The sequence below is a fragment of the Etheostoma spectabile genome, chromosome 2 (genome assembly GCF_008692095.1).
Source record: "Etheostoma spectabile isolate EspeVRDwgs_2016 chromosome 2, UIUC_Espe_1.0, whole genome shotgun sequence".
NCBI classification, from domain to species: domain Eukaryota; kingdom Metazoa; phylum Chordata; class Actinopteri; order Perciformes; family Percidae; genus Etheostoma; species Etheostoma spectabile.
Genome location: NC_045734.1, coordinates 22,550,374 through 22,568,145, shown reverse-complemented (window position 1 = coordinate 22,568,145; position 17,772 = coordinate 22,550,374). Strand labels below are relative to the sequence as shown.

The window sequence follows — 17,772 nt, the reverse complement described above, 5'->3', positions numbered from 1 at the left end:
GGGAGAATTGCAGTTGGACTTGCTGCAGAGGGTCACACCATTCCGTCAGGGCCCAACACAAACACGTTTCTAGTTTACCATAGACTGTAAATAATGTGTGAGTGACACATGTTATGTGGCTTTAATAAAATGTGAGACCCGAATTTTCTTTTTGTGTGTGACTGATGGAGAGGAGTCCCTTGTAGATTGCTAGGACATTTGCAGAGGAGAAAACGTTACTGAGGGGGTTTGAATCATGACTGTGGTAGGTTATGTGACAGAGACATTGTTCGTGTTTCACTCATTGAACAACACAAATGCATTTAATGGGTGAGGTATTGATAAAAACACTAAAAAAAAAACTAATACCATAATTTTTAACGAGTCAAACTAAATATTTTCCTTTTTCTTATTTGTATTTAGTCTATGATGAGAGCCCAAGGCTTTGGAGCAGCTCATCAAACTGCTGGCTGGGAATGCCATGAAACATGTAGACCATTCACTTCAAGAAAAACAGAATTCGGAAGGCTGGCCCTCACTCTCCTTCCTCAGGGTACCGTCCAGGACTTACTCATCTTCATTGTTAATGCGAGGAAAAGCTTTTCTGGTTTCAACTTGATGTGGCTGAAGCACCCCTAATTCTGGAACGATGCACACAGATACAGTGGTTCGTTAAAAGATTTCCAAGTTCCAAGTTACTTTCTCATTAAAAGCACTTTTATTTTTACTCAATCTCTTTGAAATCCATCCTAAAACTCACATATCATGTACTGATTCAAGTCATAAAAGTTTTACTTTTGTTCACTTTAAGTGAACAAAAGTAAATTATTCTCTGTAAAGCGTCCTTGAGCGTCAGAAAGGCGCTGTTAAAGAAAATGTATTATTATTATTATTATAACTGTTAAACCTCCCGTGGCATGAAACTTTACAAGGTTTTTTAACATTAATATGCATTTCCACAGCCTGCCTATGGTCCCCCAGTGGCTAGATAGTGCGACAGGTGTAAACCGAGCCCTGGGTATCCTGCTCTGCCTTTGAGAAAATTAAAGCTTAGATGGGCCGATCTGGAATCTTGCTCCTTATGAGGTCATAAGGAGCAAGGTTACCTCCCCTACCCCCCTTTTCTCTGCTTTTAGAGAATTTGGCCCACCCATGAGAGAGAGACATCATGGCTTTCAATCGAGCAAAGTGACAGTTGGTCAAGTGATTACACAAGAGATGACTAATAAAAAAAGACATTACGTCCTGTGCCTCGCTCTGTCTTTCCCTAACCGCCATGACCCTATCTTTTCATGTACAAATAGCTACATGACATGCATCCTTATATCCTCAAATATGTCATGATGTGTATGTGTAAAATATTCCCTCATTTGGGGTTTTGATGATTGTGGTGGAGAATGTTCAACTGGTTCCAGATCTGGTAAATTTAAATGCCATAGCATATAATTCCCTTAATTTCACAGCAGACATTTTGACTTGTTACAGCAGGACAGGCACAGGCTGTTTAGCACTATTAACTGAATGACTCCTTACTGTTCTTTTTCTACTATGAAATGTCAAAATGTTTCTTTTCTTGTTTATTCAAGTGTGCCCTTTAATTTGTCGGCTGCATTTGTTTATGAAATGTTGCTACATTGATACAAGTGATACAGTCATACTTAGAAATAAGCATAATCTACAATTGTGGCCCATGTGGAATTAATTTAGGCCTAATATTTGGAATATATTTGAGAATATGTTGGTTTTCATGGGGATAGTTTTTTCAGTAGTTTCTTTAACGACAGTGAGATCTGAGTGTTTGAAATAACCATGGCATTATTTAAATTGTAACCACACAAAAAATGTCATTGACTCCCCATAGAAAAAAAATTCTTATTTGAATTTGGGTGAACTGACCCTTTAAACCCTGCTGGTGTTTTGTCAATAAAGTTTATTCAAATAAACACCGCGACGTCACGACAAACAATGGCAGCCAGTGGTACAGCTGTGACGGTTCTCACTCCTAATGGGAGAAGACAAACAGTTAAAGTGGCTCCAAACACACCGTTATTACAGGTAACTTGTGCTTTTAAGACTATTCGTGTTTCTAACATGGACGGCTTGTGTCATTATATTCCTTTGTTCCAAACCGGAGCAAACTATTCTCCTCCTGTTAGCTTGTTCGGCTAACAGTAGTTAGCCAGTGACAGATCAGTTTCTGTTTTCGTTCTGGTGAAATCAAAAGATTTAGCTAATTAGGTTGAAACTCTCTTACTCATTTTTTTTTCTTCAGGTGCTCGAGGATGTCTGCAAAAAACATGGGTTTAACCCCGAGGATCACGGTTTGAAGTGAGTATCAGTTCGATTGATGCTAGCTGTCCCAGTAATGACATTTAAGCTAAATCCGAATCAGAATCAGCGTTAATATAAAGTATGTGTGAACACACGCAGGGAATTTGACTCCGGCTTTTTGTTGCTCTCAAAGTACATACACAGAAATAGACATACGGCTAAAAACAAGGAAAGCAAAGCTGAACAAGGTAAACATATTTGACTACTATTTACAGACATAAGTTTGCATATAAAAGGTGTATACACATTGATACGTACATACACACGTGTAAACAAACATGGTGAATGTTAACAGTAATAGAAAACGGCAATGCAAAAGTGCAAATGGTGCTGGAATAAATAACAGATTGCGTAATGTATACATCTGAGGTAGGTGGAAATGCCTATACTATATTGGGACTATCATATACATATATCTAATTTGCACAGGTGAGATAAAACTCAGGATTTAATATACTGTATACAGTGGAACAAAAGAAAAAAACATCCAGGTGACAATTTTTACTTACTTTTAATGTGTTTGATGTAATTAACAGTCAGGGATCATGTGATTTCTCCTCTTGAGAACTCAGCAGCTCTGGAGGAGATATTTTGTCAAATGTAATGGTGTTCTTTATGTTTATGATTATATGGGAAAGATTTGATTTTCATGTCATGCTCACTCGCCTCTCCTCTGTCATCCACGTTTGACAGGTTTCAGAAGACTGCTGTTGACCTTACGCTTCCATGGAGGTTTGCCAACCTGCCCAACAATGCAAATCTGGAAATGGTGACAAGTACAAGGAAACAGGCTGTAGCTGACAGCCAGGTTAGTTTAAACAAAGTGTGTGTGTGTGTGTGTGTGTGTGTGTGTGTGTGTGTGGTGTGTTGTTGTTTGTTGTGTGTCAGAACGAGCTGGAGACAGTAAGTAAGATAGCATGTGTAAACTATAAATAAATAATAATAATAACAATAATAATAAAGACACATAACATCAGTGTGAGTGTTTACAGTAAGTACAATCTGTAAGGCTGCATAATAATGATTGCCTGCTAGTCGGTATCACCTGTAGCACTCAGAAACGGAAAAATTTAGGCTTATCACATACATATACTTTTTCTACCGTGTGGAATGTTTGTATTTCCAAAATTATGAACAACTGTAACACAATAATATTGTTTATTAATATTTAAAGACATTGTTAATTTCTCTCAAGTAGAACAGGCAAATAAGTTTAAAATAGGGTTTTAGTTAACTGCAATGTAGACTTGGACTGTGGACCAACAAAGTGTCTCTGTCAGGTGTCTCAACTTTAGTGCTTTTGTGAGGTTCCCTCATTTGGTGTTGTGATGATGATGATGATGATGATGATGATGGTGATGGTGGCGGCGGCGGTGGAGAACACTGTCTAACATGTCGGCCAAAATGTCTTATAGGTGTTCAATTGGATTGAGATCTGGTGACTGTGTTTTCATCAAACTATTCAGTGACCCCTCTTGTCATGTATGGAAGCGTCTGCATTCTTTTAATTTCTCTCTCACTCTTTCATTCAGGCTTTGTCACACCTCTCTAATGTGATGATTAGGACTGGGTATCAAAATACAGTAGATTCCCCAAAATGTGATAAAAGTGTAGTGACACTGGTGCCAAAGTATCAGTATTGTATCATGTAAAACTACAAAGTAGAGGTGTAATAATACATCAAGCTCAATCTATATATAAATTTATTGATTAAAGACCAAAAATCAATGATGCAAAATATTGATACATATCAGCATCTTTAAAATGTGCCTTTATTTTGAAATTCCCACTTTATATTCTTTTAATTAAAAAGGGAAGGAGCTCAGTGATGAAATTGTCATATCATATTTTAGTTGCTTTTGGTGAGTTTACATAAATGTAACTGGCACTGTTGAATGAGCCTCTTATTGTTTCACATCGAACTCAGGCCCCGGAATTGAAAGGCTTCATAATATCAGCAGATATCGTATTGTGATAAAACTTTAGATTTACAACTTTTAGAAACTATGTCAAGATATTGATTAATTGTCCCACCCATTATCATGTTTGAGGGAAAAATCCCAGATTATGATGGTGTAGCCTTTTATTGCAATATCCCTATTCTTTTGGTGTTTTCTGTCAGCTGTATATGTGGGGTTTTATTATCAATACCTGGAAATTCATTAATTCTGTGTGTGCTGCTGCGTTCACTCTGATCTGTATCCAAAAAACACTTTGTAGCTGAGCTGTAGTTTCCTATGACATCATGGCATCATAATCTAAGCAATAAAATCACGGCTGGGTTTGATCTGCTGTTCTGGTCATTTGATGGATAGTTGACTGTTGATACCTCACAGGTTTTATATACTCACACACACTCACACTCTTGTACCACACACAGGCGCTCCCAACATTTACCTCAGCCAAACTGGTGCATGAGAGAGTTTTGTGTTGGGCCGCTGACAGCCATAGAGCTCTTTTCATCTCTCCCGGCGTGCCGATGTGCAGCGTGCCGATGTGCTGGACAACAAGGTTGTTGAGTAAACATAAACAACTAGTAGAATGACTCAGAGAGATAAAGAACAACAGAGACTCACACTGATGCCTGGTGTTGCTCATTTCCAGACTGAGGTAGGCCCATATGTGCAACTTAATCAAGTCTGATTAGCAAAGAATTTTCTTCTTTCAAAACGGCTTGAGACTGTGGAGCCAAGAACTTACAAAAGGCCAGCTAGAGAGATTTTGATACTTGATATAGTGAGTGTCCTTCCTGCGTTTAAGGTAACTTTTTGTCACACATGTCCATATTTTGCATATTAAGGTTATGATATGTTTTGCATCCACCTATAGTGGATAGTTTATAGTGTTTAACTCAAATTGTTACTTGAAATTTAAAGGAAAAAGTCAGTGGGACACTTTAATGTGTTTAACATGCTTGTTTAGTGTTTATGCAGGTTTCCATTTTCTTTTTTTTTTACATGTTATTTACCTTTTTTCTTTTAAATTCAATTAAATAAGGTCTTTATTCAAATCTTTGCAGTATTCCATTAGAAAAAACATAAATGAAAAAGTATTTTTCGATCAAATCCACTATGCGATTATTGTAATAAATCCAAAACCTGCCACACGACGTGACCCTTTTTAAATTGATCTTACAACTGCCTTTAGTCCAAGCCTAGTTCTATGAGACTTTTAGACTCCCAGCTCAAGAGGTGTGGATGAACTATTGTTGATCATTTAGACCTGTGTTTGATTCTTGTATTATGGTTAATGTGTAAAGTGTGTTTGTGGTCTTTAACATATGTTTAAACTACACTTTTTATATCCCTCAGGTGCGTATTGCACTACAGATGGAGGACGGTTCTCGGCTCCAGGGTTCCTTCTCCTGTGGACAGAGTCTGTGGGAACTGCTTACACATTTTCCCCAGATCAGGTGTGTGTATGAGCATGTACACATGTGCAAAGTTTGTGTGTGTGTACATCTGTCTTTTGTGAGGCCCAAACATAGAACTAATTTGAGGACATTTTTGGAAAGTGAAGACATGTTTTCTGTTTCTAACTTCTTCACAGGCCGTTTGAGGGTTAAGACTTGATTTTCAGGTTTAGGAAATGAAGTTGGGGTTACACATTCAATTTAGAGTTGCTAAATTGGAGGATCCACTGGTTCTCTAAAGTATTTATCCCCATTCTGTATTCCCATTTCAAATGTTTCTTTAAACAATATCCTCAATGGTACTTAACATAGAAACACAGGTGTTTGGTCACTGGTACTGCATACCAGAGGAACACAGTTCCTTGTAGGGCTTGGTATTGGTACTCTTATCTTTAGGTTTTGACCAAAATAGGCCACTACCAAGTAGCATCAAAACCTCTCCAGTCAAACGATAGCTGCATCTGATCCTTTTTGCACCTAGCTTTAGAAAAAGATAAAGATGGTCCGATACTGTTTTTGGCCTCCCGAAACCGATTCTGATACCTGAACTTGCATATCGGCCAATACCAAGTACTGATCCGATACCAGCGTGTCATATATTTTATAATATTTTAACAGCTGTATACTACTATCCCTGCATGGATATAATATGATTTCCGTCTTTGTTGTTGTTCAGGCTCAGGTTAAACTCAAACAATAAACTCCACACAACTGTCTTTTTTCATCCAGTTTGACAGTCAGTTCTAACAGAAAAGAACATAAATAAGCTACTTTAACATTGATTTTCCTTAGGGCTTTATTACGTGTTATTGGATCGGTGCATAAACTCCAGTACTTCCAGATACCGATACCAGCTTTTTAGGCGGTATCAGAGACTAAACCGATACTGGTATTTTATCGGAACATCTCTAGAAAAAGATCACTATTTGTTTGGTTTTGCTAGACACCAATCACTGCAAGCGTTCTTCAATACGTGTGACCAACTACGGCAGCAGCTACAACCCATAGAGTCTGTGGTGCATGCGTCAATTCACATGATGGGTATTGAATGAAGTACTCTATTGGTATTGGTATTATTAAGGGTACTGGTATCAACATTTATTAAATAATACCCAGCCCTAGTTCATTGCTTTGAAAATTAGTTTAATTAGTTTATATTTTTGATTTGATACTTTCGTCATATTGTACTAATTATCAGTCATATAGCCCTAGTAAGGTGCTAGAGATGGTCCTTTTTAAAGTATGGACCACAAACATGTTTGTGTAGCTTTCACTTTCTACTTTGTTGGAAAGTAAAGTTGATCATTGTTTAGGAGTGAACGCAGACCAGCACTGTGTTAGATAACATCCATTCTTCTCACCACTCGTACTGAAGTTTAAACTTTCCCACACACACACACACACACACGCAGCTGTTACTCAGTAGTTCCAGCTGTGCGGTCCCAGGTGCTCATGAATCCGTTCAGCCCTCATCTCTATTAAATGACATCATCCAGGGAAGTTACGCTTCCATGAAATGAATATTAGCCCCACATCAGCGTAAAAGCTCTGCAAATGTTGTGAAGCCGAGGGGAAAGCTTTTTCAGAACTGAGGAGAACAATGGTAAAACATTTACGGTTCAATTAGTTTCTACACAGGATCATGCACACATGGTTTACACATGCAGACCGCGTGCCACTGCATCGCATGAGGTTTCATTGTAAAATCCCTAGGATGATTCACCTGAAATAAGGAAAAGTCACTTTTGTGTTTTTGTTTTGTTGCTGTTGAAGCACCCATAACCAGTTTCCCATAATTTCAGATTTTTCTTTGTTTATTACTTGATTTCAGTGTGTCGGATCTGTCTGAGTCAGGATCCACCCCTGTGTGTGTTTTCATGAGAGATGAGGTATGCAGTGCTCTTTTTATCTTTAAATTTGTCAAGAAAATGAAGTGACTTTTACTAATTTGGTGACTGTGCGTGTTTGTGTGCGTGCGCATGCGTAGGTGAGTGGGGAAGAAGCACTCAAGAAGGCCACTCTGAAGTCTCTAGGTCTTACAGGAGGAAATGCCATCATCAGGTAGGCTGCTTGTGTTCAAGCTGATTTGAATAATTTAGTTTTACAAACAGCATACTGTATGTGAACTTGAGACTTATGATAAAGCTATTGTGTCCAATTCTGTGTAAGGTTTTTACTCAAAACAAACAAAGCACAGGGAGAGGAAGATGTCAGAGAAGCCACTGAAACAGCTGCTATGCCAACTACACCTGTTGCCAAGGAAACCACACCTAGCCCCTCATCTCAGCCTGATGCTGCTCCGTCACATCCAGAAATGTCCACAAGAGAGGTGCCAACTAAAAATATAAGCCCCCAAAGGCCAATCGAAGCCCACCCTGCTCCAACTCCCGCTTCTGCTGCAAGCAGCACACTCCCTGCTCAACAGGAAGAGGTTCCGACGTCCCTTCCTACAGTCCGGTCAAAGATTCCTCCCATCGAGCGAGGAAGGCCAGAGGAGGATGGCGAGGAAGCGGGGCCATCTGGACTGAACTCTCACCAATCTTCTTCCTCCTCCTCTTCCGCTCCCTCAGCTCCTTTCATTCCCTTCTCCGGAGGCGGTCAGCGCCTCGGGGGTCCCCAGGGAGGTGCAGGGGGACGCTCACTCTCTTCATCCGCATCATCCTCTTCACTGCCAGCTCTGACTGCAGCAGTAGAATCACCCAAAGCCAAGAAAGCGAAATCCAACCACGGTTCTAGCACCAAGGTGAGCCATATCACTGCAAAAGTGCAAATAAAGGAAGTCCTGATATCTTGTTGTAGTATTATTTTTATTTGGTACAAGCCTCAGAAACAGTAATGGACAAACAAGCTTTCCACAAGTCATTGAGTAGAACTGGCAGCCCTTCTGTTCCTTTTCATAGCCTCAAACCACTGCCAACAAGCCAGAAGATGACATGGATCAAGGGGAGGAGTTCTTGGAGGTAAAACCATTTTTTTTCCAACCGTCAGACCTTTCAGAAGCCTCTAACCTGTCACCTTGAACAAGCCATGAACACAATATAGTCTCGCTTTGCCAGACCTTCCTCCACAGCGCTGCGGAGGAGGGTCTGGCTCGTCCACACAGCATTCCGGGAAGGGAGAATGGTTTATTGGCATTTCGTTAAACCAAACTGAAATCTCTATGGGCGGCACTAAACGCTGCATGGAGCCCTGGTGCCGCTCAAAAATAGCCTCGTGAAGGAACTTGTCTTGTGTACGTTGTAAAGTTGTTTTACTCAAAAAACTCAGGTTGGACAAATAGTCTAGCTAGCTGTCTGGATTTACCCTGCAGAGATCTGAGGAGAAATTAACCATAGTCCTCTTTAGAGCCCGACCGATAAAGGATTTTTAAGGCCAATAATATTTGGTTATATAAATTATCTGATTATAAAGTTCTGATAAATAAAATGTATAAAAATGCAAACTTAAGATATGAACCTTAAAGTCCTTTGAACAAAAACACAATAACAAAAAAATCTCATAACATGGTTGATTGTCTGTTTTTATTTTATTTTTATTACTTATTTAATATTCATTTATCAGAATCATTTGTAATGACAAATAAATGATTCTGATGAATGAATATAAAAAAAAAGAAAAAGAAAATTATTGGCCAATACCATTAGTTCGGGAAAGGTCTAATATTGGCCTGCTGATATATTAGTTCGGGCTCTAGTCCTCATAAATCGGCCGGAGTTTAGAATTCCAACACAAACCGAAGCGTAAGGTAATGGAAATCGGCTCGAAAAATAAGACAAACGGTTGAATATCCTGCGGCAACGAGGAAATCCCAGAAGGGGAAGGTTGTGGCTATAGAATAGACACGATGTGATTCTGTAACTATTAATAAGGATTTGGTGACTATTAAATGACATCAGCATGTACCTACACGTCACACAGGATCTTTGTCTCACGTCTGTCTGACATCTCTCCATTAGTGCATGTACAGATCCTGAGCATGTGTGTGTGTGTGTGTAGTTCAGGACTGTGTGAGATTACTAACAAAGTGTGGACACAGAGTGTGAATTGTAATTCTAATTTCCCCATTGGGGATCAATAAACAGATTAAAATTAAAATTATCTTTCTCTCTCTCTTCCTGCAGCCAGTAGAGAGGGAGCTTCTCATCTACCACCTGGACGCAATGTCCTGTCACTCTGAGGACCACAGGGATCTGCCTGACGAGTTCTTTGAAGTGACGATGGATGATGTGCGCAAGCGCTTTGCCCAGCTGAAAAGCGAGAGGTGGGAGAAGGAAGTAAATGAAAGCAGTTGGGTGACTTTGGGTCAGAGGACTGCGTGTGATATTTAGTATAAAACTATAAATACGTTGTTGCTGCAGAAACGCGTCTGGTTCCGATGTGTTCCGGCACTGTTTGTAACAGATAATTAGTCATTTTGGCATTTGGTCCTGCGGTGTTTTGTCGATGTATAACCCTTAATTGCAGAATACCATAGCAATGATGAGAGGCCATAGGCAGGCAGAATGCCGGGCATCACTGCGTGCGTTTTGAAGTTTTCTTTTATTTATTATGAGTTTGAAGTTTTTTATTTATTTATGAGCGCTTCTTCAAAACAGATGCAGACAAGTTTACTCTGTGCTCTCTGGATGTGGCCACAGCCGACCACAGCTGCGTGTGTTTGTGTGTGTTTGCAAACCTTTTCTCGTTTATAAGACACCACGTACACTACAAACGCTTCTAAATATGGCATACAGGGAGCAATTAGCAAGCCTGTTTTGTGTTGATGTTTGTCCTCTAGCCCTCGACCAAACACCGTCAGGTTGAGACCTCGCTGCGTACATCCTTTAATCTCCGGCGACGTTGACTTAGCTGGTTGCCTCATGGCCACGCTACTACCGCGTCAATGACTGCAATTACCAAGGGGGCAATTAAGCCGACCACAGCAATTCGTCTCTGCCTCTGTCACGCACACACGCACGCACGCAGGCATGGCCACACACGAGTAAGGGTAGAAGATGAAATATTTTTTGCTCATCTTTCCCATTGTCAATTCCACAGTGTGCTTTTTTTATCTTTCAGCTCGTTTCAATTACAACTGCGTCCGTCTCTTTCTTCCTCGTTCCTCTAGGAAGTTACTGGAGGAGGCTCCACTAATGACTAAATCTCTGAGAGAAACCCAGGTGAAGGAGAAGATGAAAAGATATCCCAAAGTGAGCACAAGTGACAGACACTTCATCACAATCCTGTTTTTAAATGTGCATGTTCATATGAAATATACTGCCCTTGAATAACCTGCTGCCACTGTTTGTCTCCAGGTGGTCCTGAGGGTCCAGTTTCCAGACAGACATGTTCTACAAGGTTTCTTCAGGCCCCTGGAGACAGGTGTGTGTCTGTCTGTGTGTGTGTGTGTGTGTGTGTGTGTGTGTGTGTGTGTGTGTGTGTGTGTGTCTGTGTGCGTGTGCGGCTGGCTAGCCACAGGTATGGCTGCAATGTTAAAGCTACTTGCGGCTCCCTCACCACATTTATGACTCTAGCCACACCAGGGAGACAGAAATAATGAGGCAGGTCTGTAATTCCAGCGATTAGAGCCACCTCAGCCCCAACAGTAACACGACAACCAGCAGAACAACAAAATCTGAGGGGAATTCCATCTGAAAAATGAATTATACTCCACGCAGCGACTGATGGAGGTGCAGATAGATCCGTTTGTCCATGCTTCACTTGATGTTCTGGGTTTGTTTTGTGTCCAGTTGCTGCCCTGAGGCATTTTGTGAGGAGTCACTTGGAGGATCCTCAGCTCAGTTTCTACCTGTGTAAGTGTCATTTAATGTTCCCACTAATTAATCACAACATCATTAAGCATAATAAATCCACAAAAAAAAAAAATTAAAAAAACTCCCTAATCTCAGCAATTGAATTTGTGATTACAAAGTCATCAAAGCTATGATAATGAGACTCAATTTGTATTAAACGCGAATCTTCTTTTAAAATTCATCATTAATGGTTCGTCAGCACATCATTTGTCAGCCTTTCTCAGTTTTATTGTCCAATTCTTGATTTATTGTACAGGCCAGTGCTTCAGCCATTAGAGTTAGTGTTATGACAGAAGCCTTATCAAATTGTAATGATGGTCAGAGTCAGGTCACACAGGTTTATCTAGACTAGATTTACTTTTGTGTAGGAAAAATGTGTTTTCCACTAACTTGTGGCTATGCACCATGTTCTGAAAAGCAGTTTAATCAATTCAGCCTTCCTAATGTACTGTTTCTGTTAGTTTTACATGAAAATGGATAATGTGGAAAAGCTTGCAGTTTGACAAAAAACCTCTCTGCAAACACTGGTTTCATTTCCCTTTCCAGTATCAGTAATGACTTCTGTGTAGATTTGAGCAAGTATGATGATGTGCCCTCTTTCTACGTTTTTGCTGAAAACTTTCTTTTAGTCATCACCCCCCCAAAAACCATCCTTGAAGACCCCTCAGCTACACTGTTTCAGGTAAGATTCCGCAAAGTGCCATGTAAGTCTTTAGGCAACACTTTCTTTAGCCACAATAATAAACAAAATGATTTGACTAAAACAAACCACATCACAGGAAAACTCCAGAGAACTACAAAAACTTCAACTCACGCACGCACGCACGCACGCACGCACGCACGCACGCACGCACGCAGGCACGCACGCACGCACGCACAGACGCACGCACACTGACTGACTGACTGTAAAATGTATCGGCTGGTCCCTCTCTCATCTTCAAAGCCCCACCACATTCCCGTTCTCCCCCTCTTCTCTTCGTTCCTACACTCTCTCACACTTGTTTCCCCCTTCTCCACTGTCCTTGACCCCAGCTGGGCTTGATTTTTCCCAGACTGACACATGGGGTTAATACAGGCCTTCCTTTGATCTTGACACTAACACACATACACAGAGCGATGGGCACCCGTGATGCTTTGTTGCCTTTGAGTTCAGAGCTATTCAAATAATGAAAGAGAGTGAAGAGATACAAATGAAAAACGAGGTTGTTCTCTTGTACGGTTCGTCAGTCTGTACCCAGACATGGACTTTTATTTTAGATCTATTATTTTAGAGTAACTAGAACATTTTTGTCATTAGTGCCTGCTGTTTTTTTTTCTTCTGACACTTAGACTCAACCATAAGTAGAGCAATGAATGGGGAGGAAGAGAAAGTAGTTTGAAGTGATATTAGATTGTGATCATGAACAATATCCCACGCCTCAGAGGGATTGGTACAAAAGATAACGATCCTCGTGTGTGTGTGTCTGTGTGTGTGTCTGTGTGTGCGTGCGTGCGTGCGTCCCTTCCTCCCTCCCTTTTTGGGTGCCATGATCTCTCTAAATCAGATCTCTCCCCCCCTCACTGCCATGTCTCTATCCATTAGGGACTTAAAAGAGTTAAAGGGCACAAAAAACAACATCTTTCATCCCCTTGGTGTCATGTCAAACACAGTCTGGCTCCATTTCCCTGTCTATACATCAATCTTTCACACACACACACACACACACACAAAAGGAAATCTTATTTTGTCTTGTAACATAGACATTAGTGTGCCCACGTCTCTTTCTTACATTAACACACACATACACTCACACACACAGACGCACGCTTTAATCACTTTGTGTCATGTCAGGAAAGGAATGCTTTCCAACCCAGAAGCTCTTTGATACCAGACGTCCTCTCCCTCTGTCTTCCATCAGGATCTGCTCTGCCTCTCTCTCTCTCTCTCACTCACTCACTCACTCACTCACTCACACACACACACACACACACACACACACACACACACACACACTCACTCGTGCACTTCCATCCCAAGTGGAAGTGCTGCTGCCAGAGGAGCTGGATAGCAGAAATGCCCGTTGTTTCAATGTAACACATTGTTTCCTGCTCACAGGGCTGCAATAATAGCAATTAGTCCAGAGTTTCCCAATTTAGCAACCAGTTGGTGAGGGGGGGGGGAAAGGACAGTGTGTGTAAGGTTGTAGTGGAGGGTAAACCCAGTGACAGCCATGCCACCTTCTTTTGACACTGTTGATGGGAAATAGGGAACGACTGGGCTAAGGCTGCTTTTCTTATTCTCACCTTTGACTGTTGATTTGAAAATGAAAAGACAAATGATGCTGGCATCTGTTATCACCTGTAGCTCGCTAGTGTTAGGTAATTAAGCAATAAGTCTTAGTGCAATACTGCTTGAAAAGACTGAGGAATAATAGTAATTGTAAGAATACCCGTCTAGAGAATGTCAGAAGATTGAGAAAACACCACACAACATTTCCCAGAGCCCGAGGTTATGCCTTTTGAATGTCTTGTTTTGTCCAACTAACAGCCTTAAGTGTCAGTCGGTGTGACATTAACTACTCCACCAACAAAAGGTTATAATAACTCCCAGTTGATGTCTGTTAAAAAGCTATTAATTTGGATGCAGGTATGATAAGGGCAATATTACCATAGATGTGCCTTAATCAAATGTTCCATTTCTGTGACAAGATGCTGTCAGAGTAATTGAGAATAAAGTTGAGGTTTGTCTCTGCTGGTGGACACATGATGACCAGCAGCTGAAAGGGATTTTACCAGAAAATCATTAATCATTAAAAACAACTCCACTTTGTTCTCCAGCTTACTTGCTCTCCTGTGTTGCTCATATGTTTCTGTGAACCGACATACAGTATGAGTAGAAGACTCTTTGTCTTAAACTAGTCTTGTTTGTCTACTTCCTATTAGTCAAAGACTCGTGCACTGCTTGCTTGCCTGCCTGTCTGTCTGCGCTTCCACCTCCATAATTGTACGCTTGATAATATCTGCCTGCAAATGGTCCATTATAACCATTAAGACGTTCACCGGAGAGGAGTGTTGTGCTTCAGGGGTGAAAGTGTTTTCACTAACCATGTGATTGTTGCTCATTTTGTGGTTTGCTTCAAAGAACCATGGTTACTGGTTCAGATCCTCGAGCAATGACTCAGGCTTGGATGTGGTGGCAGCGCTTGGTTTGCGTGTAGAAGGGAGGCAGTTTTGTTTTTGATATTCTGTGTTTTTGCCTGAGATTGCCGTGTGTGCCAAACATTTTTGATGGCTTCTGTTCACTTCTCCTCCTCTCCCTGTCCGTCTGTAGGCCGACCTGTTTCCCGGTGCGCTGGTGTACTTCGGCTCAGACGCTAAGACAGGTTTTTGACTCTTTTCGGTTCTTTTCTTTCAAATGCTGATTGTGAATTAGATCCTGGTGTATTACTGAGGAATGTAATATTGTGTCTGTGTCTCTGTGTCTCTGTGTCCTCTCCACAGATATTTACATTAAGAGGGAGCTACTTGAATCCTCTGTCTCTGCCTCGCAAGCAAATGAATCCTTTGCAAGGTTTGTGTGTGTGTTGTTAAACGTGTGCCTGAACGTGCGTGCATTAGGGTGTATATGCACTTGTATCCCGCGGCAACCAGCCTATTTTCCTGTCACAAAGCTGTCATCATTGGAATCCCTTTGAGGTTCAGGCTAAACAGCAGGTGCCCTCATGCGCCCTCATTTCCTACATGCACACACACTCAACGCACACCACACACACACACACACACACACACACACACACACACACACACACACACACACACCCTTTTCCAGTCTTTTTAAAGATAAAACCGATTCAGGGCTTCCTCTAGCTCACCCAGTAAGAGCGTGCACCCCACGTAGGCTAAGTCATTTTGCAGCGGCCCGGGTTCGAATACGACCTGCGGCCCTTTTCTGCGTGTCAACCCCTATCTCTCTTCCACCTTTCCTGTTTATCCACTGTCACTATCAAATAAAGGGAAAAGCCACCAAAAAATAGTCTTTAAAGATAGAGCCGATTTCTCAAAAGTGACCCCAAACTGTTGTCCTTTTTGCTTCTTTAACAAGGTTTAAATACATACAAGAACTTCACAAGAAAAAAAAGATACTTTCATCAAAGCATATTTTCTGGAGACACATTTTTTTTTTTTTTTTCCTCCCTCATCCCACCTCAGCTGCATGTTCCGGTCCCCAACACCCTCCTCTAGCTCTGAGGGCTCCGAGGAGCCGCTGCCTCCTCCAGAGCCGAAGGCTGACACAAGCGGGGCCACACAAGACGAGAGAGACCAGTCTGCACACATCCAGGCTGCTAAACCTTCCAGATCCGACCCGTGCAAGGTGCCCAAGTGGCTCAAGCTTCCAGGTGAGGATGGTACAGGATGTAGAGCACATGTACTAAAACAATCCTAGTCAATTCTGCCCCACCCCTGTAGTTTGGTTCATTTGGTCCAGACCAAGGAAAGAATGTGTACATTGTTGCCTTTTAGTTCTTATCCTGTTTATGTTCACACTGGCTTTTTATAAACAAACTCAAAAGCTGTAAGCAAAGTCGTAGGACCGACAGGTTTGATCTGAGCGTTATAGTATCCTGCGTCATCAGCACAACTGTATATGGTGACACTTAGTTATTCTAACTCTGACTCACATTCTCCAGGAGCGTTTGAGTAAGTAACCACATACAGTAGTCAAGCTTTTAAAGGGGTCTGCATCATCTCTGGCTCTCTTTTTGAGCTCCTCATTATGACATTTTGTGACAATGGTCACAATTGGCTGTTTGTTTTGGCAGATGATGCCCTGGTCCAGTTCTGCAGTACACATAGTGGTGTTTTTGTTCGTCGTAGAAATGTATTTCCTACGTGGCAGAAAGTCAAACTGTGTTTCATAAAACACTTTACAGGGCTGAGTTACTATAACTGATACAATATGAACAGACATAATGAAACTTGCTAGCCTAGCATTACTTAAAGCTACAAATAACCCATAATGCAACACTCCCAGGAGAAGCCGGTTGTACACCAGGCCAATACAATGTCTTAAACCAATCGCTTTCCTTACAGTTTATAATCAAAAGGTCTTAATAGTAGTTTAGCTAGTTTAAACACATCTCTTCAATCTTGTGGCTGGTCTGCTTTGCTTTCACACGACAAACAAACCACAGCAGAGTGCATTTGGAAGACCCAACTTTTGAGGCCATCTAGGGCTGGTCGTTTAGTCCGTAGAGCTCACACCAGCCAAAACAAAGCACCTTATGACCCGATCAGACAGAGCGTATTTTAGCAGCCTGGGGCGGCTTTTTGTAAGTGTTTTCAATGAAGGTGAAATGTTTTGCTTGCTGCCTTTGCGTTGCTGAGCACCTCAGTTTTTTTTTTTTTCCCTGAGTCCCCAAGAACGCCTCAAGTTGAAAACACACTAACTCAGAGCGGAAAAAACACCTGACGTCATTTAGCTTCAGAGCAAAATAACGGTTGGCTGAGGACGGGTGATTCGATTGTTGCCTAGCAAGAATAACAAAAAGGTCTGGTCTGATCAGGGCGTCTTCAACAAGAAAGGCATTGCAGTGCGCCTCTAGTTATGCAACCTGCAAACACGCTCTGTTTGATCGCTGTCTTGCACACCCAAAATAAAGTATTTCAACCTTCCAGCCATCCTCCTCAGAGATGACATTCTTTTTTTTTCTTCTTGTAGCCAAAGAACAGAAGGCTTTGAGCCACACGATTGTTGTCGTCGTAAACACACACACACACACCCCAAAACCACAGTCAATAGGAAATTGACTTTTGAAAGCAGAATTCCTTATGACTCAGAAGGATGCGTTTTAGGATGAACCAATTAGTTCAGGATGGTCAACCCCTCTGGCCCAGGAGACCACTACAAGCACCCAGGGCCCAGGGAGAGAGCCTGCTGCTGGGCCACATCACACAGCATGGTTCCCTGTGGTCTGTCCAGGCACGGCGCTTTTCTGTTCTTCTATTGTCATGTTTCTGGTAATCACTGTATTGATGTTTTTGTTTAGAATCGTGCTCCCTTTCCTCTCTCTGCCTGTCTTGTTTGTGTTTTTGTGCACATTTAATTTCTGGCTGATCTCTGTGCGTGCCCATGTGTGTCTTTTAAGAAAGTTGAGGCTGCTTTCTCTTTCATGAGAATAGTTAAAAGAAAAGAACTGATTCAAGAATTATAGGCACCATATGTGGAACCCTACAATACAGAGGACCTACACACACACACACACACACACACACACACAC

General features: G+C 41.4%; 1 protein-coding gene across 1 annotated transcript in view; it reads left to right on the top strand.

Annotated features, from left to right (window-relative positions):
- The first annotated feature begins 1,905 nt into the window (after window positions 1-1,905).
- Window positions 1,906-17,772, top strand: part of aspscr1 (ASPSCR1 tether for SLC2A4, UBX domain containing) — a 17,135-nt gene continuing 1,268 nt past the window's right edge. The window contains exons 1-16 of the mRNA XM_032540684.1: window positions 1,906-2,034; window positions 2,252-2,307; window positions 3,004-3,118; window positions 5,622-5,722; window positions 7,554-7,611; window positions 7,710-7,783; window positions 7,892-8,465; window positions 8,623-8,682; window positions 9,844-9,983; window positions 10,830-10,911; window positions 11,017-11,083; window positions 11,452-11,514; window positions 12,144-12,196; window positions 14,825-14,876; window positions 14,995-15,064; window positions 15,703-15,890. Of these exons, the coding sequence (XP_032396575.1) occupies window positions 1,945-2,034; window positions 2,252-2,307; window positions 3,004-3,118; window positions 5,622-5,722; window positions 7,554-7,611; window positions 7,710-7,783; window positions 7,892-8,465; window positions 8,623-8,682; window positions 9,844-9,983; window positions 10,830-10,911; window positions 11,017-11,083; window positions 11,452-11,514; window positions 12,144-12,196; window positions 14,825-14,876; window positions 14,995-15,064; window positions 15,703-15,890 (1,843 nt within the window). The 5' untranslated portion in view covers window positions 1,906-1,944. The remainder of the gene's footprint in view (window positions 2,035-2,251; window positions 2,308-3,003; window positions 3,119-5,621; window positions 5,723-7,553; window positions 7,612-7,709; window positions 7,784-7,891; window positions 8,466-8,622; window positions 8,683-9,843; window positions 9,984-10,829; window positions 10,912-11,016; window positions 11,084-11,451; window positions 11,515-12,143; window positions 12,197-14,824; window positions 14,877-14,994; window positions 15,065-15,702; window positions 15,891-17,772) is intronic.